The sequence below is a fragment of the Bombus fervidus genome, chromosome 11 (assembly GCF_041682495.2).
Source record: "Bombus fervidus isolate BK054 chromosome 11, iyBomFerv1, whole genome shotgun sequence".
Classification (NCBI taxonomy): Eukaryota; Metazoa; Arthropoda; class Insecta; order Hymenoptera; family Apidae; genus Bombus; species Bombus fervidus.
The window spans coordinates 8,634,350-8,659,434 of record NC_091527.1 but is presented as its reverse complement, the minus strand read 5'-3'; the positions used below and the strand labels follow the sequence as shown (position 1 = coordinate 8,659,434).

Sequence of the window (25,085 nt, the reverse complement as noted above, 5' to 3'; positions counted from 1 at the left end):
GGTTCTTTCCTCCGTGGTTCTTGCCTTTTGTTCCTCTTTTTACGCGCCACGGAACAAACGCGAACGAATAGCGGCTGTCGTCAAAACGTTACAAGCGAAAGATAAACGTCCCGACGTGCCGAACAGCCCTTTCAACCACCGTTTCAACCGCGTGCTTTATCGTTAGTTTCGTTTTGATATGCGTTCGCAAACGTCGCACCGCGTCGTCCATCGGCTCGCCTGATTTTCTCCTTGTTCCAAAGACAACGTTCCTCCACTACAAGCTGCATCCTTACGCGAAGCCTTCAAAGCAATCCTGTACCTTTGTCGTCCTCGTTTCTAGTTTCCAACACCGCGCGTTCTTCACCATTTTCCAAGCTATAATTGACTTTAAACACACCAACCTTTTTCTATCGTCTTTTTATTTCGTTCGAGCGTAGCTCCTTCGGCTATTTCCCGTTGGAAAGAACGTCTCTTCTCCGGTGTGCCGTAAGACGTCCGTTTACGAGCCCGTTACGTACTTCCGTTAACCGGAATTATCTCCTTCCGCATCTTGCTCGATCGAGAATACTTATACGGACAGAATCCGCCCGGTAATTTGACTTTAATCGCTATTTATCGCATAGAATCGACCACTTCCGCTTCTTTCAAAGTGCACTTTCGTTGTCAAGCACTCGCTGATAACTGGAAAGAAACACGGAAGCCTCGCTCGATACCATTTTCCCGACATAAAGGAAGAAACGCGTCCACCGATAAAAGAAAATACGCTTTGTCGAGAGGAGGAGGTAGGGCAGAGCACGATAAATCGCAGTAGAACGTACCGATCAATTCATGACTCTCTATTTCATTGTTTAGGCGACGTTGCGTTCCTTCCATGCTTCGTTTCTCGATGAGACGATCTAAAGCACGATCCAAGGATGCTGCTATCGAATGAGGAAAGAACGCGTAACAAGTATGTATTCGGCGTATCGGCTGTACGCGGTTAATTGCGGATAATAGAGTAGTTCACAGAAGCAAAGCCGGAGGCTGTGTTCCGAGGCGTACGCGGAGTTTCCGTCATGGTTACAAGTAATTACACGACGAACAAACGAAAATGGAAAGCGAACGCATTGCCTCGAGGAGTATCAAACGTTTGACTAGTGGAAGAACTTAACTAATGAAATATTTGGCTCGTTCGTAACAGTTTGCGCCTTTGCTGCGCACATATTTGCCGCGGTAAACACGCGCTCGTGTATACGCATGCATAACTTCGCCTTAACACTCATAATCGGATATGTACATGCCCATAAATACCTGTCTCTCCAATGAATTTGAAATATTCGTCCCGTTTACTTGGCCACCGTTTAGTATTAATCGCTATTAATAGGTGACGTTCTTTTCGAGATCTAACGAGTTCGTCTTAATCGACCGTTTAATTCGCGTTTAACACACGCGCTACTTGACTCGTAATCCGTGAAACAGTCGGGAAAAACGCGAAGTAAAGCGATCGAAAAAAAAAAAAAGAGAGAGAGAAGAAAAGAGTTAGTCGAGTTTCTGGAACGCGAACGCGTTGGAAGAACGTACCGCATCCTGACGCATCGCGTCGTTGGACTTTGCGTCGCGTTGCGTCGCATCGTATTCTGTCACGCGCGAGATATTAATTGTCACGAGCTGGTCGAACGAATATTTTGTTTCAATCAATTTGGACGCGCGAACGAACTTAATTGATTAGTCGCTCGTCTCGATCGCATGGCAGAATAAACTTTGATTCCGATAACTAACAATAAGCAGTTAGTTATTTTTCACGGGTTTTGTTCGGAAAATGACTGCGACTATGTTCGGCAAACGCGAGGTCTATACGGAGAGAGATATTCGTTCGTACCTATATACTTGGGATACGTTAAATGTGTATTTCGTGGGGACGAGACGCTACGAACGGGGAATAGTCGAGACTACGAGAAACAGCCCGATGCTGATTTTGAATTCTGCACAGCAATCGGTGAAAAAGGACGAAATCCTGGCATACAAACGGAAGATTGCCTACAGGTATACCGTAACCACTCAGCGTGTAGAAGAGAAAGAGACTAGACCGGGGAAACGGAAATCCGTGGTATAACCGTTGTTTCTAATGTTGTTCTTCCTGAATCGACTGACGTCGTCACGTTGTCTCGTCGTTTTCAAACCTAAACCAAACCTAATCCCGCGACACGGAAGACCGTACGGTCGCGTCGATATTAAAGAGGAACAATTTACAGCGTACAAAGCGGAATCGGGACGACATAGATTATCATATAGGTTGGACATTCTGCGTTCGTGAAATCAAACGAGATTCGAGATCTGCCAAAGATTGGGAGGAAAAGTTACTCGACGAGAATCTGAAATCGAAGTTCATCGACGACGGTACGACAACGAGCGTGGTATATAGGCGGGATTACATCGCTTATTACCTCATGAACGACACTCTGCGCCACAATCGCGGATTCGAGAGCAGCTGGAGATACGTTGCGTATTCTAGGAACCGGTGAATACGAGAAAGAAGAAAAGCATCAATTTCCGTCACAGAAGAATCCGAGATGCTTTGCACTGGAATCTGTCGCGACGAAATGGAAATTGGACGACGTTATAGTAGACTTTCGCTTACCCTTTCGACTGCTAGATAGAACGCGATTCTTCGAATTCTACGGATCGACCGCAACACTCGACGCCGGGAACCTCGATGCCGGGGAAAGACGCGCGCGCTTCTTCTTCGTAAATTGATTTCGGTTACGCTCCTTCGGACTTGGCAACGATTTTACGCTGGTTAGTGGAGTCGAGCTCCGGGCGAAATAACGGTCGTTAGTACGGTTAGTTAGAGGACGCGAAGGTGCACAGCGTAGATGGGATCGGGTGTCGGGGAAACAATTCCACCCTGGTCTTACACGGAAATCCATACTCGGTTACCCTTGACGAAGAGACTGTGAATAATTACCGGCTCTGAAGCGTAACAGAGGTTGTCGGTGCCACCCTCCAACACCACATTACCAGTACTTTTCATCGCGAGCTTTACACTCGCCCGTCATCGAGCAAAGAAACGTCCACGCAAATTCTGTCGCGCGACCCCACGACAAAACCAATCGAGTATCATGGATGTAAATATATACATATTTACGATATACGCGTTGTGAATAAATTTCCTGTTAGAATAAATACAGATAGACGGAGTGTAAACGTATAAATATCAACGAGTTACAACACGAATATACTACGCGACGCGAATTACTTACGTAAATCGGAAGAGCGATAAAATGAAAATCTGTCTCTCGACGATCATCGATTGTGACGGTTTACGCGTCGAATAAAAAACACTTTTGAATCGTTAGGAGATAGATGAATGGCGTGAAAGCATATAATTCTTTCTTTCTCTCTCTCTCTCTCTCTCTCTCTCCCTTCAATTTTTCAGACAAGCTAGTTATAGACAAAAGTAACAGGATGAAAGGCAGTGCGAGATAACAACGTGGAAGCGGGGGAAATTCGTAAGGTGTGGAGCAGTAAGCGTTGCGGCGTTTTCAACTCTATTCTTCTCCCTCTACATCCTCTACATCCGCTTCCCTCGTCGTCGGTTTTTCTCCCCGCAAAGCTTGTCCGAGCTTGTCTTTTTTCTCCTCCGTTTCCAAGCGTCGAACAATAAAGATTTTCTTTTCACGCCACTAGACTCAATCGACGATCGTTTTTCATAAATTTCCAGCCGACCGCGGGACCGATCGGGTCTCCCCTTCTTTCGCGGTTACGTGCTCGCCGTTGGTGTCGGTGTCGGTGTCGGTGTCGGTGTCGGTGTGGGTATCGGTGTTGCTGGTTTCCGGCAACGCTCTCGTGCGTCTCGGTCTATTGTTCCTACGTATCCTCGCGAAGCACGAACCACCTTACGACATCTTACTTTCGTTCTCTTGCTTCGGGCTGCTTCCCGCTGTTCTCCTTTCGCCATGTTCCATCGGCTATGATGCTCTTACTCGAATTTTTCGACGTGACGCAAATAGGACCAATGTATCGCGTAACATGGCGCACATGTCGCGCATGTCGCGTTGCTCCTTCCTTCGATCTATCCACAGCTCATGCGATTTTTCATCGAATTCGCGTATTTGCTCGTGTTGCGTTCGGCGCGATCGATCGCACGAATAATTCTCGTATACAATGAGGTAGTTGATCGAATGTTGTCTTGTACCTGTGTGTACGTATATGGTAGCGCGAAACAACCAGGGTCACGAACCGAGTTCTCGATTTTTGTCATCGCCGAGTTAGCTACCTCGATTCCGCGGTTCCATCCCGCGGCGAAATTCGATTTAACTCCACTGATTTTCGACTAAAGGATTAGATTACTCGATTTTTGTTCCAGCTTTCGGTCGGTCCGTCCATCGATCGGATTAGCCTCCATTTCACAAACTCGCTTTCAATTGGAATTCAATTTACCCCGATTCGTTTCGTAGAATATGAACGGCTATCGAACATCGTTAAATTATTGACTCTCGACTGGATAAAACTTTGCAAGCTACCCCTTGCCGCTTCTCCTAACTCTTGCTGCGCACCGTAGAGGGAAATCAAGATTAAGCCGAGATGCAACTTAACTTCGTGCTCCTTGTTTCGACTGGATTCGGATTCTACGACGATATCGACGATGAATCGATACAGTAACAGCGGGCACGATACGCCGAATCCCTGAGATTAACAACTCTGTGTCACAGCGAATGAGACCCCCAGCCACGGAACCAAATAAATACGAAAAAAAAAAAGAAAAAAAATGGAAAAATTGAAGAATGAGATTGAGCGAAAGGGAGAATGAGGGAAAAGGGGAGGAAGAGAGATTGGTCGGGAAACAGCGGCGCATTTAATGCAGGGAAGTTGAAATTAGTTGGACGAGTATCTCGCATTCAACGAACAAATTGCAATTAATGCTTCGTCGTGCGATGCACATATTAAATCGCATTAAAACAGAAACTAACCGCGGTTATCCCTCGACGATCGCTCGCAAACGAATTCACGTCTCCTTCCTTATTTCCTTCTGGATCGAACCCGTTATACGAATTCAGAGTTAATTTCGCGAAACACCAAGCCCCGGTTGTTTTGTGACGTCAATGTATGTACTGTATGTTCATTTAGTTGAAATTCAATAAATTTTAATAATAATAATAATAATAATAATAACGATACAACAAAATAAACAATGGCCATAATTAATAGAACTAAAGTATGATAATACAATACTGATATAATAATTGTTGAAAGAAACACCGGTACCGATTAGAATTTGTGTCGCTCGTTTTAATTGTTCGCGCGACATCAATCGACCTCTTGGACAAAACGCCACTCCATACTTACGTATCGTACAACTTATACGTAGCTCGATACGTGTGCGAGCGTAGACGGACGGTTAATTACCATAGCTGCAAAGAGAGTTATGTCCAGGCACTGTTTTAATTACAAGTGCGAAGCCAGCAATCCTACCCGTCTTTCATCTTTTCGCGTAAACCATTGGCGGTACCAACGTTGATCGATCCATCTTTTAGTTCAAACTGTTGGTGGCACCAACACCCGTTCGTCTTTATTTGATCGAACCGTCCAATTTTGAAGGGAAGTTTTGATCGCTTTCGATCGCTTTCTCCTACTTCTTTTCTCGAAACGTAAACGGAAACTATTCAGCAGAAACGAGTCTACGAAGGCGAAGAAAGAAAAACGAGATACAGAAATACGGACCCATTTCGATGGCGAAGTATTTTCTCCACGTCGGGACCGCGGCGACCGTACGTAGACGTATACCCGCGACGCCGGAGCTGGGTAAACGCGGCCAGCTGAGAGCTCGCCGAGTAGTATCCGTGAATTTGGCCGCGACAATACAGGAATATAATCGCATTGTGTAAACAGACAGCGACGCGCACGATGCGGAGAGCACAGTGCGTGATTCCTGAACATTCGACGACGACGCGACGCGACAAGTCGGCCACGCCGTCGTCCTCGTCGTAATCGTCATCCTCCGGATTCAAGTTGGTTGACGCCACCTAACCATGGACAATGGGGCCACGACCAGTACGGTACCATTATCCGCCTCTCGCGTCTATGACAACTCTATGAATTATGCAGCGTAATGTAGACGGATACGCAGCCCCTCCTCCGCATACTCGCGCGTAGTGCATGTTGTTCCATTACCGATCCTACCGCTTTCAACCACAAGCAATTTACCCTACTAACCTGCCACCCATTTCATTGATGTACGCTTGTTTACCGACCTTCAACCCTCCCCTTCTTTTCCCAGTCTTATCAAGTCGCATCTAGTTTAGTCGGATTTATCGCGTTATTCTTCCTAAAATGTTAATAGAGGGCTAATTAGTCGAATAAAAAAAGGAATAAAATTGCACGGTCGATATTTTACTATAACCAAAGTTGAAACGCGATCCCAAGACGAAATAAGAGAGGAAAGCAGAACGCGGGATGATATGGTCGAAGAGAGAGTAGCTTTGCAACCGGCGCGCGTATTATTTCCCTTTCCCGGATACGGTTTCTGATATCCATATTTTCGACAGGTACTTTGAATATCGTGCGTTTGCGAGTAACGTATGATATTAGGCTGTGACCGCGATTGCCGGTATTACAGCCTCTACAATATCAATCTGGCGGTGCGGTTATCGTCGCGGCAAAGTAGGGAAACGCCGATGCCATGTTCAAATTCAACGAGCCCTAACCCTCCGCTACCAACTCCGATATTGCCGCCAGATACGTATTACCTTGGCTTTAACTACCACCGTCAACATCGATCCATCGAAAACGATACGTGCTTACGCATCATGAATAATTCGCACTTACGAAACGACGCATTTATAGTCGTCGACGAAGCTGCTACTCCTCTGCTACCTTTAGAGGCTTCTGGCTCCACTCGGTTTGCATTTAGGCGTACGTGGCAAATCCGAACCACCGGGGAAAGCCGGCGCGGACAAACAGAGAGAAGTCGTAGGCGAAAAGAAACAAGAAAAATTGTTCGCGAAGAAACATAAGGACGGAGGAGAACGAGCGTGGAGAGCTTCTTTTCGTTGTAATACTTTGGACGGAGTTTAATTACGTCGGGCTGCCGCGTAATCAAAGAATAAATCTCGCCATCCAATTAAATTAAAAATCCACAGTGTCGTCTTTTTCCTCGATTTTTGCGCGCCTTTAGTTTCCGCCCAGTCCAGTTTTATTCGAGCTCCTTTTTTTCTCCACTCCGCTCCGACGCGATGGTTACGAGGCAAAGAAGAACGCGGATCCCAAAGTATCGCGAAAAATACACGCAAGACGGGATTGCGCGGAGAAGCTGGCTATATAGCACCACGGCGGAAACAAGTTGCAGCGAGCACAAGTTTCATGGAAAAACGAAATTTTCTTCTCGATTGGCAACCGCCATCGGACTCCCGATACAATCTGCGTCGGTGGTTTTCGTGAAACTGCCGGATGGAGAAAGTTGGACGCGGAACTCCAACGATTCGGTCGGTGGCCAATTATAAAATTCACCTTGTATAAATATGCTGTACAGGTTGGCTACTCGATACCGCGGACGATCAATATGTTACACTTTTCGAATTTTGCCAGGCGAAGTTTTGCGGAATGAGCTCGGACGAGTAGTCCTTTCTTGGCGAAAGGAAGCGATGAGAACCGTATGCCGAACGAAATCGAAGTTATGGCCGATAGTTAAAGAGTAGTGAAGCGCGATTAAAAGTTTAAAACGGTTCTCCAGGCGGATCGGTCTACTTTTTAACGTCGAACCGGCACTCGGTGTCGATGTTAGAGCGCGTTTTTCCAGTTGGCTAAGGGGCCTCTACCGAAACGGGCAACGAACTAACCGATTTCTTTTCGCTCAGCCTTTCGCTATTGAGTCTATAATTCGCGAAAGAAATCGACCAAGATACGAACAATGATTAGATAATAGGAGACGCATCGCGCGCGAGTATAAATCGGAGAAAAAGGGGACGAGGCGAGGATGGCGAGACGGGAGGATAAAGAAAGCGGAGGAATAAGCTAGCGAAAAGGTTTAATCGTTAACGGTGGTGCGCGTAATCTGGATTTCGGTAAAAGCATCAGTCCCTAAGGAGTCATCTATTTGGTAAATGGATGACCCGTGGAACCGGTACGAACGAACAGGCACGCAAGAATCCTGCGGGGATATATCGAGTCAAACGTTACACCCCGTATCTGTCGTGTTATCGCTACGAACAATGACTACCTATTACGCGACTCTCTAGTCATTTTTCATTATTATCGTAGGTCATCGGCCTATTCTAACGAGAGGCCTTTCCGTAATTGCAAATTGGTCGCCGTTCAGCCAGCAGCAAAGCTAAGCCTAATCTAGCGAAAACATTTACGTCCCCTTAATCGTTCTACGCGTAAATCGCCTCGATTACTTTGAATCAAGATCGTCGCGAGCGTTCCGCGCGCGCGTTTCAACCATCGTTGGTCTTCTCGCAAGACGTCGCAATCAACTTATTAAGTCAGATAAGAAGCGCGCGCTATTCACGACGGAGATATGAAGTCGTTGGAATTCGTGCTACGTCTTCGGACTCGTGCCTTCGGTTCGTGACTATTCCGCGATGTAATCAGATATCCTAGGGCGTGCGTTTCGCGCTAGATCGTACGAGTAGAGTCGAGTCGAGTTGAGTTGAGTCGGGTCGGGTCGGATCGAGCCGCCGAGTCGCTTCGAGCGGTAACGACCAACTTGGCCCGTGTCGGATCGATATCGAGGCGAAGATTGCCCTATCGTAGGCAGAAAAAAACAGGTGTTAATCGTCGTCGAACACGCGCGATAACACTCGAGTTAAAAAAGAATAAGAGCGAGAGACGGCTTCGTGACACGTGAAAACTAACACGACCGTGCCACGTAATTCAAAAATTAGTAAATTTCCTCTCGTTTCAACCACCTAAAACTCTCCCGATAACCATCCAAGACAAACCGTTCTCGGTGTTTGCCTTTACATTATAGCGCACGTGGCGAGCGCTGTTAAACACCCACCATACCGTTCCGCGACACGCTCTGGGAAAACCACCACGAAAAGCACTACGATACGTCACCGTCTCCAGACTCACTCACACTCCGCATTAAGGCATTCCCCTAAAATACCGTCGAGATTATAGTCGCTAACGCATGGGAGGATCGAACCTGCAAATACATCGACTCGTGTAAATCCGATTGTCGCGTCAAATTGCCTATACGTGGTAATAAGCGTTTCAAGTTTACGACATCCGATGCTTTGGCGAGTGTTTCACTGATTAAACTTCCCCTCGCGACGCTTCGCTGGCACGAGCGATTCGATGACTTTCAAAGACGAGTAGCGTTTTTCAGCTGCTTGAAAAATACCGCTTCGGATAACTACGGAAGCTCATTTTCCATTTTTACCTTCTTAACGCTACGTTCAGTTTCACGCGAAATTTCTTCACGCGAGTCGTCTTCGCTTCCGTGGTTCCATTGACTTTTCAAAAACGCTCGCCGTCTGATCCTATATTCTCGACAAGTTTCTCTATTCATACGTAGATCTATTCGTGGATTTGCATCGGGCAGTGATGCCGCGAATTCCAGGAACATAAGCGGATGCACGCTGTATAACGCGGATCGGTCAAACGGACTCCACGTGCGGATTGCACGTGGAGACTCATACGCGCGGGATAAAGGGTGATGTTACCGCACCAATAGACAGCCACGCATACCTCTGTCCACGGCATAAATACCCAAATCAGGGCAATGCAAGAGTCGAGTATCTAAGCGTCGTAAGATCGACATCCTCGACGGTACAGTTAATCGTAACTACATAGACGCGACGCTAGTTCCAATGCTCGGTGCGGGTCTTAGTGAATAAATGTTATTTGGTTTTAGTTATGAGAGGCTTGCATTTAGCCTATTCGCAGATCCGTCTAGGTAGTATACATTCGATGAAACATGTCCATTCAACTAGCAACGGTTGAGATTGTATTGCAATCACCGATCGCCGATACACAGGAATTCGATAAATCTCGAAAAAATTAGGATATACGGATGTTCAGAGCAGAGTAGTTGGACGTACGTTCGTTGCTACCGATAAGAGTAATTAATGCACTACTTTATTCTCATGAATTTATAATTTTCTGTTACGGTTAACAGCGCTGGCAAATATTTGCATATGCGATGTAATAATTTCGTTATTGATTTATTATCGTTTGATGCGAACTGATATGGGGGAATGCTGCGTAAATATCGTGTGAAGCTTGCAGTCGCGGTATTTTCACGGCAATTCGTAATATCGTTTCCTCCCGTCGGCAACCAACGATGCTGCCACCGACCCACAAGAGCGCCGCACGTCTGTCCGATGAAAAACGAGCATTTTAACGATATTAACGATAGCTCGAGATAAATCGATCGCGAAACGACATCTGTTCCGTTCTCGCTGTCTTTATATTCGTTTCTCGACGCGAGCCATGAATCTCCGTTGGTAGCATTGTTGCCAGAGCGGGAAAAGCGAGCTACTAAACTGGCCCGCGATGGAAAGCTTCCGAGAGTTTCTCGAAGGGAGAGAAGGCCGGATGCACCGGTTCGATATTCGCGGAATGCGCAAAGTCCATCGAATAATCAACAAAAACTACATTTTTGCTAGTTCAGTAGTTGCGATAGCCAAGATACCGAGGAAGATGGCAAGAAATCGATGGTCGACCATACTTTCGCCCGTTTTTCGCCTCTTTATCGAACGGCTTCCGATAATTGGAGCACCGCTAAGAACACGTAACGATCCATTATTACTATCCAAGTAAATACAAGTACCATTTTGCGCGGTCAATGCGAACCAAGAAAACGGAACATGAAAATAGCGACAGCAGTTTGTTTTGTGAGAGCGGCGAGTAGCCAGAAAATCATTCGCGATACTCTGAAAGGAAAATCGAAACATCGACGGAGCGTGAATCGACGATGTGTCGAGCTACTTGAAGCCAGAGTATCGACGTTCCACCAAATTTAAAATTAATCTCCCGTTAACAACCTGTAAATCCATCTATCGTTATATTTATTCCATCGGTACATAGCGTGATTCGACGACGAATCGAGTATCGAGCAGTGTCAATGGTCAGTGGTGATCTAAAGCGAATTACTCGAAGACAGAACGCTCGCCGATGACGCAACGCCAACTATTCCCATCGATGAGATTCTCCGAGCAGGATAATTACCTGTAATATACCGTAACGATCGCATCGAATCGCCGATATCGTTGCGCAGCAACTATTCGCGCGATTACGCGTCGTCGGTATCGCTATTATTTCCTAAGGGACAAAAATTGGAATAGTAATAATCTTAAGGTCTTATTCGTATTTCGCAAGAAGCTACCGGGACAAAACCGAACTATTGGATTGACAATTAAGTGATTTTACCTAATGATAAAATCTGCAATCAGTTGCCAACTCAATAGTAACTTGTACACCAGCTCGCCGTAACTCCTTTCTTTTCTCGCCGAAACGCGACACAAGGAGAATCGGCCGATAGAAAATGACCTGAAACAGTTTCACTGGACAAGACCGGAAGGGAAACCGAACTGCGAGGTACGCGTTGGTAACTGCATCCGTGCGAACTCTGTTCAACCATGTGCAAACACGTCAGAGAGGTCATTGTGCGTGGCCGACATCGCGACGACATCGAGGGAAAATGCACACGTAAGTCGAGGTTTCTTTCACGTTCTCCAGACGATAAAGACGAAAGAGTTTCCTTGGGAAAATGGAAGCTACTTGAGAGTTGATCAATTACTTTGTTATCGATTAAACCGCGACACGGTCAACGTCAACGCGAGTTGAGAAGAAACGAGAACGGAATCATACAGAGACATTCACGCGCAATTTCGCAGCAAGGAATCGTCTACGCGCCTTGGTCCAAACTCCCTCGATGCTGACTGTTATAGGACGTCTCGTTTGTAGCTGTCGACACGACAGGATCACGCTTAAACCCCCCAGATGCATCCTGTGAAAATCAAGGAGGCAGAGAGGTGGCAATGCGCCCAGCGTCGCGTCGAGATACGTTGAGAAATATTGGATTCGACGTATTCCACCGACAAAACGACGCCAAATCTCAATATGGCTGGTAAACGGTTCAAGAAAAAAGGATGAAAGCTTGCATAAATAAGTTGGAAAAATCGAGATACGCCAAAGTACCACCGAAAAAAAGCGATAAATTTATTTGCTCTTCCATTTTCGACGCGCCTATATTCGTTACGTGGAACGTCATTGCGCGAACACGACCGATCAATGAACGACAGGATTCGACTATGTATCGGATACAATTTCAATATTCGAAATTACAGGATTTACATATATTGTTTCTCTCCATTTCCCCTCTTTTTTCTCTTTTTTTTTTTTTTTTTTTGTATTACTATCGAATGAAAATCGAGCACGATCCATTAGCAGATGGAAGGATGTCTATGAATTAAAAATTTCCGAGCAAATGTGCGAGAAAGGAATTTTTATCGCGATCATCTACTGCCATAGACATTTCGTTTTTATGTTTCTGGTTACCTTTAAAAAGCGGCGCAGCACTTCGTTTCTGCCCAGTGATTTTTGCGCCACGACTGGCGCGATTCTTACCGACGAGTCGACGTTTTACGACTCGCATTTACTATTGTCCGTAATATTCGCTAAATCGCGCAAGCTTAGACCACGGCGGACAAGTTGGTGCGCCGCGTCGCTTTGAATTACAAGCGAACGAGTGCTTCGCGATACTCGGGAAATTTTTCATCGCTCGGATACAATCAACAAAACCGGCGCGCTGCTTTTCGCCAGTATGGTCACGGGAAAAACGCGCGAGAGAAAAGAAATCGGTTTCGCCGATGCGGTTTCGACGGAACAGCGTCGTGCCAAATGTCGGGAAATAAATAACGAGCAGTGGAAACAAGCGGATAGGAAGAAGAAAAAGGAAAGAAAATGGGCGAAAGAGAAATCTTTGACGCGTGTGTGTGGCATATTTTTCTCCGAAAGAGATCGTCGGTGCTTGGCGGAATTTAAAAACGCGGATTAACGCGAAAGGCATCGGCGACGCGAATTACGATGCGCGAAGAAACAATCGCAATGAATGCAACGACGTAAACTCTTCGTTGTAGCTTGCTGGTTGCTTCGTCGCCCATTCAGCATCGTCACATCCATCGACGACGCGGCGCGGCGGGGCAAAAAGGATATTATTGGCGCAAACGAGGGAGAACGACGTTGCGGCGAAAGGAAAACCGTGTCGGCGAGAAAGGGCTCCGGAGAAAGAGGATGGTGCAGGAGAAGCGTCCATGACCGACCAGTGGGAAGGGTGAATTAAGGAATGAAGTAACCGCGAGGAAGTCAAAGTTGGGTTGCGCGAACGGATGAGAGAAGCCGAGAAAAAGAACGAGGCGGGAAAACCGGTGAGCGAAACGAAGAAGGCCAGTCGCGGCTAGGAAACTACAGCGGATCGGTTCGTTAAACCTTCCCGGGAAAGAAAATCTTCGATACTCCCTGCACGCTCTTCTCTCGGTTGTATCGAGTTTTCGACCACGCGCCAGTTCCGACGTGTTTCCACGCACGACCTCGCATTTCGATTTCCACCCGACGTTGTCCGTCCGCGCGCCGTGCAAATGAAAAAGGGACGTCGTCCATTTCCGAACAACACGGATACACCGACGGTGAGACGTTGCTTTCCTTCGATAAACGTGAAACGATTCGCTGCACGCGATTTCGCCTCGGTTAAAACGATCAACGTCCTCGGCGACAAACAACGAGCCCGGCGTAAAAACGAAACCTATGCGGTAATGCGTAATCGAGCGCGTCGCTCTTGGCACGAGATGCGTACCACCGACTAATGGAAGGGCTTCATTATTCCCGCGGATAACTGTAGCGGTAATATTAATTTGTCGCTTTAGTATTTATCCGAGCGAGAATTGGACGAACGCGCAATAATAAACGATACCGTCGATAATTGTTGCGTTACAGGAATATATTTACCGTAGATCGCGCAAGGGACGATGGCAGACCCGTCGCCACGTATATCTCCGCGCTATCATATTTTCGATCATTATTACCGCGTCGAATTATTGCCGTAGCATCAATAATTAATAACGAGGTCGATCCGTCGGCGCGTTCGCAGCGGCCCGCGCGGCCGCATCGAGATCCGTCCCAGCCTTCGCGAATTCGCGATCACTGACAAACTCGTTGTGCCGCCCCGCCTCGCTACTGCGCACTGACCTTGCTTACCAAGCCAACCACTACAGACCGGACGACACGCTCGTAAGATCGAGGAACGTGTTTCCTGAGAACCCTTTAACTTTCGAAATTGCACAAGCGGCTCTTACCCGTTACACCGGACAACTTCCGTTCTTCGCGTCACCTTCTTCCGTTCAAGTTCCTTCGACACGCGCGCGACCCACTTTCCAACATTTCTCGGCTACTCGCGGTTCTTTCGCATCGTCGTTGCGAAACAGAATTCTAGGCGAACGTTATGAACGAGGGACGGCAGTTATAGACGAAAAGAATTCGTAGAGATCGCGGTCAAGAACGATCGGAATTCCATGAATCGCAGCGTCTCGAAGATCGGATCGATCGGACGACCGATTCAACCGCGAGATTCGCTCCGCTTTAATCGAATTCCGAGCGCTGTTGAACGGAGCTGCTCCAAGTCTGAGAACTTTCGCGTCGAAGACAATACACGAACCGCGCGTCAAAGGACAAGTGGCACGAATCTGATTGCGAGCACCGAAGACGTCGCGTGGCGACGCTCAGCGCCGATCAAACCTAAGTTTTCAATCGTCGGATAACGAGAAACTTCGTCCGGCCTCGGCATCTCGGAACGCGTTATTCCCTTTCCCATTATTTTCGGATCTCCGAGTAGATTCGTTTCCGCGAAGCTTACGTATCTCTCGAATCCCGCTAATTGCGACGTCGCGACCAAGATTCAAAGTCGGTCATTGTCGCGACCCATGATTACCAAATTTACGTACAACCTTAAATTAACGCCTAGCTAGGTTCGCGATGGAACTCTAACTCTGTCAAGTAAACTCTGGTACGTTCGTTCTTCGGCATCTCAACGCATGCGGCAATGCCATCCTTAGGGGTCGGATGAACATCGGTACAAGGAAAACGCGTACGTGAATAGCAGAGGAATACGTACGGACTGTTCCTTTCCACGATTTTAGTTCGCCGCGAGATCCAAGCGCACGGAAGCAGAAACCGCGCGTAAATTTGTTACGCGGCCCGGGTCGCTGGCCTTTACGTTTTTCGCTACGTTTCCGATCTTCGATCGACGAAGAATCTAGTGACCGGAAACTTCTAATCCGGGATAAACGACTGGCGTTGGTGGAGCTGAAGCATTCGAGGGTATGTAACACGCGATTCCGATTCATCGATTTATTACTTTCGTACGCGCTGGGAAAAACTACAGGGCATCGCCTCGAGCGAATGTCCGTCCCAGATACGCCGGACCATTGTAAATAACAGCTTCCCCTGTTACGCGTCACGATATCTATACGGACGAATTTTTCCGCTGCCGACACTTTCTGAAAATGTTTCGACCAGGAATTACGTGCGAGCTGCGCTTCTAGCGTAGAGAAACAGGAAAAGGGAAAGGGAGACAAAAAGAACGAAAGAGAATGAATGGAAAGAGACGCGACGAACAAGGCGAAAAGCGGTAAAAGGGAGGAGAGACTCACCCGATTTCTCGTCGACGGTGGAAGCGATACCAGCGACGTAGGAAACAGCCTTCGTTAGTCCAATGAGTAACAGTACACTCCACATGTTCTTTCCTTGTTTATTCCTTGTTACCTTCGTCACAAATCCCAGCACTCGGAACCAAAGCAAAGGTAAGCCACGGAGAACGGCTTCGTTCTATCTGTTGCTACCCTCGCGGTACGTAACGCGTTAAGTCATTTTCTCGCGGTACCCGGATTTATTCCCGACCTATTCGCACTCTCATCTTAACTTCCAGTGTCCGTCCGCGTCCTCGCCGACGATCATCGTAAATCGACTCGAGTCACGCATGTTTCGAACACCACCGAAATTCCATTTCGTGTAACGATGCAGCACGCGTCGTGGTCCACCGAGATGTCGGAACGCGATGTTCTCTTCCAGGAAACTTCACCGCGTGTGGCAACGATTTCGCGCGTTAACGTTTGTTTGGCTTACTCCGATCTTCTCTATCCACCGACTCTCGTGTTTTTTCTCTTTGGTTAAACAGTAATTAAACTTGCCACGGCACCGCCTCCACAGCCACGTACCGCAAGCACCGCGCTTCCCCGTGTCTCCTCTTTTTCTCTCTTCTTTCTTTCATCCACTGTACGCCCGTTATTAAAGCGTTGCACATCAACGTGCCAGTCTCCGTGCCGTTAGAAAATCTATCGCACTTTCGACCTAACTACGCGCCACTATTGCCGATAACCTACAACGACGAGCACGATATCCGCAACAATCACCGGTGACCATGCTATATCCACCGAGGCCGCAAAATTCACCGCACAATCGACCAGCGTTGTTCGGAAAAAAGCGTCGCCTCGGTCGCGATGTCTGGAGCGACGTTCTTCGAACCAGTTGCATCCGTTTCCAACGTTTGTCACGGGCCACCACTTCCACCTGCTACGAAGATTCTTTGCGAAACCGATTACGGTCCTTCACGATCGATGGGACACTTGCGTGAGACGTTTTGCGGGACATCTAATTTTTGTCGTTGGCGTTGCGAGTTCTCGTTCTGCGAGGCAGAAGCCTCTCTTGGTGACACAAACGACTTTACGAAGGGATCGGGTTACGATCTTCTCCAGCCATATCGCCGATCGATGTAAAGATCGAGATGGTTGGTTGCAGGGTGTAAAAAGCAGATTCCAGAAATGCTGGACCGCGAGGCAGGTGCGATAAGGTCCGATCGATCCGTCGATCGTCGGTCGGTTTTAACACGTTCTTTCGGTGATCCAAACGAAAAACGAAGCACTGCGGAGACGTTCCATCACGTTGGCTTGCCACAGATTTTCGGTTTGCCTGGAACAGGTCCAAGCAACGACAGGCACCGCGCACAGGCCTGCAATCTCGTCAATGGCCGCGAACTCTCTGAAATCGATTCTGCGAAGATTCAGCGAGAACAACCATCAGTGGATCGCTTCGTCGCCAAGTTTGCACATCCAGTAAGCAGAAGGCTGTCCTATTACTTTTTTCTCGATTTGGCGCGCTTTTCCTTTGCAATCTCGTCGGCCTTCGTCGGAAGCGTCGAGGCGGTCGACCTTTATTTCCGAGATATCCGCTCCAAGTCTGAAAGTTACACGAGAATATAGTTATCGCGAATGTACGCGCGATAATTCATCGTCGGAAGGTCTCCTGTCGCTATCGGCAGAGAATCGACACGTGTGCGCGAACGAACCGTGTCCAGTCTCTTGGCCGAGTTCTTCCAACGATGGAAACGAACGCGTGCTCCGACAAGACGGTAACTAAGCATTCACAGTGCGGTGAGTTCGTACAAATCTTCGCCGATCGGATCGCGCGGAGGGTAAAGGGGTGTAGAAGGCGCGCGAAGGATAGTGCGAAGGGTAGCCCGACGGCGCAGGCGTCCACACGACGCAGTAACACGTGGTCCTCGACCGACGGCGGACGGCACACTGACGGAGAAGACGAGCAAACGGCGCGGCGACGGACGCGCAGCCTGCAAAGCCTCCCGAGGAGGTGGAGGTGTCGGAGGAAAAGCCGCGGGTGGGGCGAAAGGGATGAAAGGGGCTAGACTTGTACACCGTGCCTATCCCGTTACTCCGATTCCAAACCAGAAAAGGACGTTTTGTCCTACGGACGAAAGAATATGCGTTCGAATAGTCCGAACTTCGTGCTGGTAAACATCCGGGGAACGGATGCGAAATGCCACGCACATGCGTTCTACCTTGTTCGATAACACCGACCTCTTCCCTGGCCGGAGTTATCCTAAATTTGATCGGTCACCGATTCCAAGATTGTAACGCAACCTTCTCCTTCTCGATCGCGAATACGAGTCTAAGCTAATCGGGTGGATCTCGTTTAATCGACGATAGTCATCGCAGCAAAGCTTTCCGCCTGATATTTCTCTGGCTATGATCGAATCTAAATGACACTCGATAGACAACATTCGTAAATTGCACGCACGAACAAGGAAAAACAGCTAAAAACAATTTCCGCTCGTGTACCTGATCACATTCTCGAAAACAATAACCATAGCTACTTCATAATATGTATAGACGAATGCTATAGCTGCTATCTATACGGTTCGGTATTTTTCTTTCGAATGTTTCCTCGATTCGATAATCAATGATCGATTTCTCTTGCACAAATATTCCGAGGTCGTTTCTCGTGGGATACTGCGATTGCTTCGGTGTTCGCGGAGAACTCGTAATCGCAAATTCAAAGGTTACGCGAAAGGCGCGCAAAAATTTGGGAAACGTACTGTCTAAGAGAAAGAAGAAGAAGAAGAAAAAGAAAACGATGAGCGGAAAGAGAAAAAATCGAGGCGAGGATGGTCAAGGTGGTTTAGTTCAAGTTGAACGACGAAGCTTACGACAGTCGCGTTTAAGATACTTACGCGTACTCGGGCATCCGTGGACGAGTGTTCGCTTTTTGTTCGGTGTCGAAGGTGGTTTACACTGGTTTAGGAAAGTTGGGAGCAAACTGGGTGGTTAGGAGGGAAGAAAACAGAAGAGAGGCAAGGGACAGGGTCAGCAGGGTGGAAGAGATCGAAATAGGGTGAGAGACCTCGAGGCGAAGGAGGCGGATGAGGAAGCAGATGCTCTCGGACTGGTGTCACGGATCATGGTCATCTTAAAAGCTTCTGAAAGGCAGGAATGCCACTCGCGCTTTCTGAAAGCTATCTTTTCGACGAGGGAATGGCTTACTCGAGGCTGCGCGTACGTGTATCGTACTCCACGATCGTATCTGTGAACGTGTAGAAACGCGAAAGAGTTGCTCGGTTATGCGAGGACCGCCACCATATTTTCACGATAATGACTTTATCCGTTATCGATGACGAACAGCTTATTCGATAGAAAAACCATCGACAAAAGATTAACAGACAGATTCGATCTTTCCGCCTGTTCTCGTTATCTCGCAAACTCTCTGTTCTTAATCTCCGATTGGCTTAGTTTCCTCGTCAAAGTTACGAATACGCAACATTGCGCGCTCATTGGTACTTTGCAATACGTATTATCGATACGGAAGCTGTCGCTCGAACGAGATATAAATATTTCACGTTTCACTTTTATTCTCCAAACGATGTAGCGGATGCGATGAATTTCATATGAACCCGCGCACAGGCCATGTCGCGTATATTACGTTCCAAAGTAATTTAAACGCACTGAAAATTTCACGATAAAATCCGGGCAAATAAGAGCGCAGAGACTCGAAATAACATCTACCTTTAATTTTCGCAGCGTCCTAAAAAGGCGAGTGCGTGTTCCGGCGCCGCTGTTCTCTCCTTCGAAACTACGTTCGATTTCTACCGATGGACAACGGTCAAGCAAGGAAGGGGTAAATTAATTGGACACGGGGCTCGCTATCGCCGCCTAACACACATTTCCGTGACAGTTGTAGAAAAATCACGCTCGATCGGAACGCAGCATGGGATTACGTGACATAGTGGCTGGCACGAACAACAGTCTCGCGCGAGAATCGCGACTCTTCGAGGTTCGATCGAGGGACGTTACACACAAAAGTCCGCTATTAACGCGACCATTAGCCTCGCAGACCTCGCAACGCGAATGGGTAAAAACGTTTTGGTTCCGTGAGATCCGGACTGAAGATTGGAGCGCCGCCTTCTTTCACGCAAATACCCTTTTCTCGATCTTTAGAAAAGCTACCCACTAGAGCAACTTTGCATCGTTTTTCGAAAATGACCACCTCCTCGAGAGCAGGGTGGGCCACACCGATTAACCGTCTATTCGTTGCCTCGAAACAACTTCGAACTAAATCGTATTCGACGATAAAAACAGGTCGCGGCAGAACAAACGACGACTACGTCTAATCGCTAGAAACAGTCCGTAATTGAATTATTAATGAAGAGATGTTATCGATCAGCCGACAGTAGTAATTTACTTTTGTAATTCGCGATGAGATACGGCGCGAGGAAAATAACCAAGTGGGGAAAACAGATCGTTCGCAGTGATCGCAATTTATGAAAGCCACTGTAAATACCGCGTGCCGGCAACTCGTTATCGGGGCCCCTTCGATTTTTCGTCAAATTTGCAGTCGAATCAAATATCGGAGAACGTGTATAGCGAAAGCAATGTTTCAATGTTTTACCAGGATATAATCTGCGTAAAAAGATTTATTGCGAAAACAATCTGTTGCAATGCGCATCGACGATTTGTCGGATCGTTGAAACGCGTTTTCCTCTTCTTTATCGAAGAGAATGTTATCCCCGGCAAAAGTGTTTACGAGAGTTATCATCTTTCTGCACTTTTTACCAATTTTCACGGCGGTATCGGTGGTTTCACCGCGGTTTCACGATGCAACTCCAACTTTCGCTGTTCGTATCATCGGAGAGGTCCACGGGTTTCCAAACAATTTTCCTAGTTACCCGTGCGCGGCAGTAGCTGCCAACTCGAAACCTCCAGTTCCCTGTGTTATCGACGCTTTCCACGAGTCCCGCTTCATCGTGACCCGACGATATTGGCTTTCCTATTTACTCGTTATCCGCTCGCCGCCTATCAAGGTCATTAACCCTAGGCGATAAAAGTTAATTCATAAATCGACCAATCTCAAAAGGTTTCAAAAGAGAATCACGACGACTGTGATAAAAAAATAGTCCATTTAGAAAAATGCGCAGGAATGTCGCGGCGAAACTATATAAATGTTTTTATTAATAATTACAATTACTCGCAAACAGTATATACTGATGAAGCTCGTCCATAAACATAACTACATGAGAATCGTTCTATCCATGGAGATCGTTTTCTCGTGCAAACATTCTTTCTCTCTCTCTCTCTCCCTTTCTCTCTCTCTCTCTCTCTCTCTCTCACTTCCACTTTGTCTATCTTATTGTACATAGATTTTCGATACAAAGGCGCATCTCCGTGACCTCTGCAACTTCGACACGACCTCGCAGAAAAAACGAATAGCTCTTCTCAGTTATTGGTGATCTTCGCTGGTACTTCGAAGCACGCGACCGTGCGATTTCCATCCTTTAACGCGTAGTGTATAACCATAGAAATCTGCGAAACATCGTATGCCTTTCAATACGTGGTCGTATTAGTGGAACAAGAAAATAAAGTTTACTATTTTTATGTAGATTACGAAATCGTCTCTGACTTGACTGGAGCACGATATCGACTGTTATTAGATCGACCTACTGGTTATGATAATGCTTAATCTGCTCGATTAACGAGCAGCGTATGAATTCTAAGACAAAATTTACGTCAGCGCTTACCGTTGGATAAATTTGCAAAACGGGAAACTCTCGCTTGTAGATATATTCAACGCCTTTCTTCAGCGAGCATCCCGCTGGAGTTCCATCTACTTTGAAAATGTTGTCGCATGCACTCGTCCCATCCACGCCGATGAACGGCAACGGTACTCCGACAACGGCGGCGCTCACTGAGTTTACTACATTCTCGACATCCTCGCTGGGTACAAACTTTTGTTCGACCGCTGCCTTCGTCCTGCGCTTCAGTTTGCACGGTGGCACGTCGCAACCGGTTATCTTAACCTGATTGGAATCCTCGAACTTCTCTCCTACGAACATGTTCATCGGTTAAAAAAATCGTTCTATTTCTGACACGTATGTCGCAAGTCGCAAACCGGAATCGTATTGCATAATTTCACGTGGCTGATGTTTTCTTTTCTTGGGATCGAACGAATCTCTTAGCACGTGTTCACGAACAAATATCTTCGATGTTTTGTAACCTCCGTGCACGATGTCGGCATTAAGAAAGATACAACGATTCGATCTGGTTTTCACGACTCGTCGATCATGGCTAAGTTCCTCTGGCTCGAAACGATCGATCGTTTAATTATACGCGGATAAGTTTATCGTGTTTTATACAATAAACGTTACGAATCTACGACGCTACGATAATTTTACGCTCCCTCCTCTCTGTATTGATTCGAACGAATGAAATCATTATCGAAACAAGATTTGTAACGCGTGTAACATCGCTACCGCACAAAATAAATTCGCATTGTTGTCTTGACAACAAGAACATTATCCGTGTTTGTACGAACCGATAATTTCCGATCACATAAGGCTATCACAGATAAATATGTTGCGTAAATATATACAAAAGTAGCAGATACGCTAGCGACAGTGAATGGCTATACATAGAATTTGGACGAACGATAGTCTTTTCCATGTTGTCTCGGAACAAATCGCATGATATAACAAGCAAAGATTGAAAAAGCCAGTTGCCACGTAGTTTCTGTACGATAAAAATCAAATTACACACGGCCTGAGAAATTTCTGTACGTTGCACAACGGTTAAATTATACGATTTAAACGAACAAATTTATTAAACGACATTTCCATGAACTTTTTGGCATTATTTTACTTTCTCTATGTACTGTGTGTCATCGATATGAAACTATAAATTGTAACATCTTCAATTCTCATAGAGGCACAAGGTACAAAATACCACGAACACTCATTAGCAATTTCTTATATGCTGCTTTTTATTATAACTAGACCGCGGATGAATTTTTATGCATTTACGGAAGATTTAAAGGTGGAAACGTGCACGGAATGCGCGTAGTATACAAAAATATATAAAATATCCAAACTAGAATACTCGTTATAATTTTTAATAGGTAAACCAAGTCTCTATTTAAGTTCCACTTCATTAGTGCTATTGTTAAAAATATAAATTTGCATGAAAATCCTCGGTCAACGGTCCTAATTACAACGTACGAGAATTCTAAAAATTTTAGATTAAGCTTCATAGTTATGAGACGCGGTGTATATTTACGAGTCGAGCGAAAGCTAGAAACGCGTACTAAGGCGAATACACAAATATTGAAATATTATCGACGTTTAACAGCCAACTTCTAATTAACATCATAATTTTCTCCATGTAAATCGATAAAATTAACCATCGTGCGTTGACACTCGTAGTGTTTCATTCTTTCAAACAACGTGTAACTAGATCAATGGAGAGTCGATTCTTTTGTACTTACCAGTGCCGCATTGATTGACTTCGGTCGCACTGGCAACTACGAGCAGAGCTACGAAAACGAGAATGATTCCCCTAAGCATCTCGGTGAAAGTGTTGCGTTCTCGGAGAAGAATCTCTGGGCAAATATGTCTCGGTCGTCCTCGCTCGTTTCAATCAGGTCCAAGTCCGGCTCTCGACTGAGAGTTACCACGGGATGTAACGTTATGGCCGGCCATTCGTCAAAGTTCACTTTAAATAGATTCCCCTTCCCAGAGAAGGCGGACTTCCCGGTGGGGATAGAGGAGAAAATCGCGCCACGAATGGAAGGGATTCCATAAATTTATGAAACTTAGAGCGAAGACCGTGGCAACGAGGACGATGCAACGTCAGGAACACGTGCATATCGAATTCTGATCAAATCACGTTCGCGAAGAATCGCAGTCTATTGCTTTCTCGATGACGGTCACGCCATTCACGTAACATGAAATGACGCTAGCCGGGCTACTATCGGTCGTCGCGTCGTTTCCATGCCCTGCCATTTCCCGATACCTTTAATTTCTTTCCCTTTTTTTATTTTTTTTTTTTTTTTTTTTTTTTTTCTTGGTCATCAATTCGGACCAGTGGCGCGGTGTAGCTTGCGAACGGAAATGAAACGAACCGACACGGCTGTGGAGAACAAAGCACCGGAAATTAACAACGGTATTTCGTTTCTCTGGTCTTACAACAAATGAAATTCCTAGTTTCCACTTACGAGAATGACCTGCGATTAATGACGGTAAACCTAAAGCGTTTCAACGTTCCGATTCCATTAATTCGTTGCTCCGAAATCTACGTCTCCTCGTTCTTTCTCAACGAATTCAAACACGCAAATTTCGGTGCGTGCCTGTGATCTATATAGGTAGAGATAGATATCGATCGGTGTTCGTTACATCGATCAACAACAACGTTACGGATCTCCTGAAAATCACCTTGTCGTCGCTTCCAATGCAAACAAACGTAGCGAAGGCTACAAACTCGCTTGAGCCTCGCTTCGTCGTCGCTTCGATTCGTTCTTCGGGTATCAAGTTATCGTTCGAAGGAAATTATCATCATCGTACGAATCATATGTACTTGATAAAGGTAAAGACACCGAGCCATCGGAGGACACGAAATGCAGATCGTAAAGTAGAAAGTCGCCTAGAATACAAACGAGAAGAGGCTAGCGACTGTAACCTTGTGGAAGGAAAAAAGTATTTCTGACGAGTCCTTCGTGATAAATCTCGACTTCCTGGTACCTTGATCGTAGCCTCGTAATTTCCGAACGTGCACGTTCGCCAGTTCTCTCCTTGTTTGGTACACGGAGATAAGAAATTCGATTTGTTGGCCAAGAATGGCCAAGTTTCACTGTGGTGTACGGTTCCACCGCATCGCAGGTACGATCGGTTAACTAGTTTCTAAACAATTTAATTGAATAATTGTAACAATGATGACTTAAAAACGCGTCGTTGCGTGCTCAACGGAAACTGCGTTTGTCGTCCGTGCATCCCGTACGATTTAAAATTGGCGACAGAATAGTCGTCGGGCAGAAGCAAATCGGAAGATGACATCTGTAAAAGATGAACGTCGCATTTTCAGATCGAAAATGAACGACGCGCCGATATGTAATGCGGAGAAATTATTACTGGGGTTTGGAATAAAAACAGCGATAAAAAACCGCGTTGCCATAATCGGAGGCACACCGCGACACAATTCCCAGAAACGCTTTACAAAAAATATTCTCGTGGAAATAATTATGCAGACCGCGCACAGTGGGACATCGACGTGTTTGTCTTTGCGCGCATATTTATCAGTCCGAAGTAATTCCATGGTCAATTTCCTTAACCCCGAGTTTCCGTATCAAAGTTGCACCTTTTCTACCCGCCGATGTTTGCATCAACACCTTTTTCATTTGTTATTTTATACAAAACTGCGGAATTTCTTTCGTTCGCCTCAGTCGGGCAACTGTGTTTACCGTAATATACATACATATATATGCGTGTTTTATGTAAATGAAATCATCGCGTCAGCAGT

General features: G+C 46.4%; 3 protein-coding genes across 3 annotated transcripts in view; all 3 read right to left on the bottom strand.

Annotated features, from left to right (window-relative positions):
• Nucleotides 1-18,345, bottom strand: part of LOC139992325 (kin of IRRE-like protein 1) — a 254,151-nt gene extending 235,806 nt beyond the window's left edge. Inside the window, exon 1 of the mRNA XM_072013063.1 lies at nt 15,612-18,345. Within this exon, the coding sequence (XP_071869164.1) occupies nt 15,612-15,696 (85 nt within the window). The 5' untranslated portion in view covers nt 15,697-18,345. The remainder of the gene's footprint in view (nt 1-15,611) is intronic.
• Nucleotides 18,346-19,136: 791 nt separating this feature from the next.
• LOC139992332 (uncharacterized) overlaps nt 19,137-25,085 on the bottom strand; it is a 261,704-nt gene continuing 255,755 nt past the window's right edge. The window contains exon 11 of the mRNA XM_072013085.1: nt 19,137-19,369. Within this exon, the coding sequence (XP_071869186.1) occupies nt 19,313-19,369 (57 nt within the window). The 3' untranslated portion in view covers nt 19,137-19,312. The remainder of the gene's footprint in view (nt 19,370-25,085) is intronic.
• Npc2b (Niemann-Pick type C-2b) lies at nt 20,725-23,276 on the bottom strand. Its single transcript, XM_072013157.1, has 3 exons — nt 23,059-23,276; nt 21,320-21,624; nt 20,725-21,104 (listed from the first exon to the last, which is right to left on the bottom strand). Exons 1-3 carry the CDS (start codon nt 23,135-23,137, stop codon nt 21,018-21,020), a joined length of 471 nt encoding a protein of 156 aa, XP_071869258.1. The 5' UTR covers nt 23,138-23,276; the 3' UTR covers nt 20,725-21,017.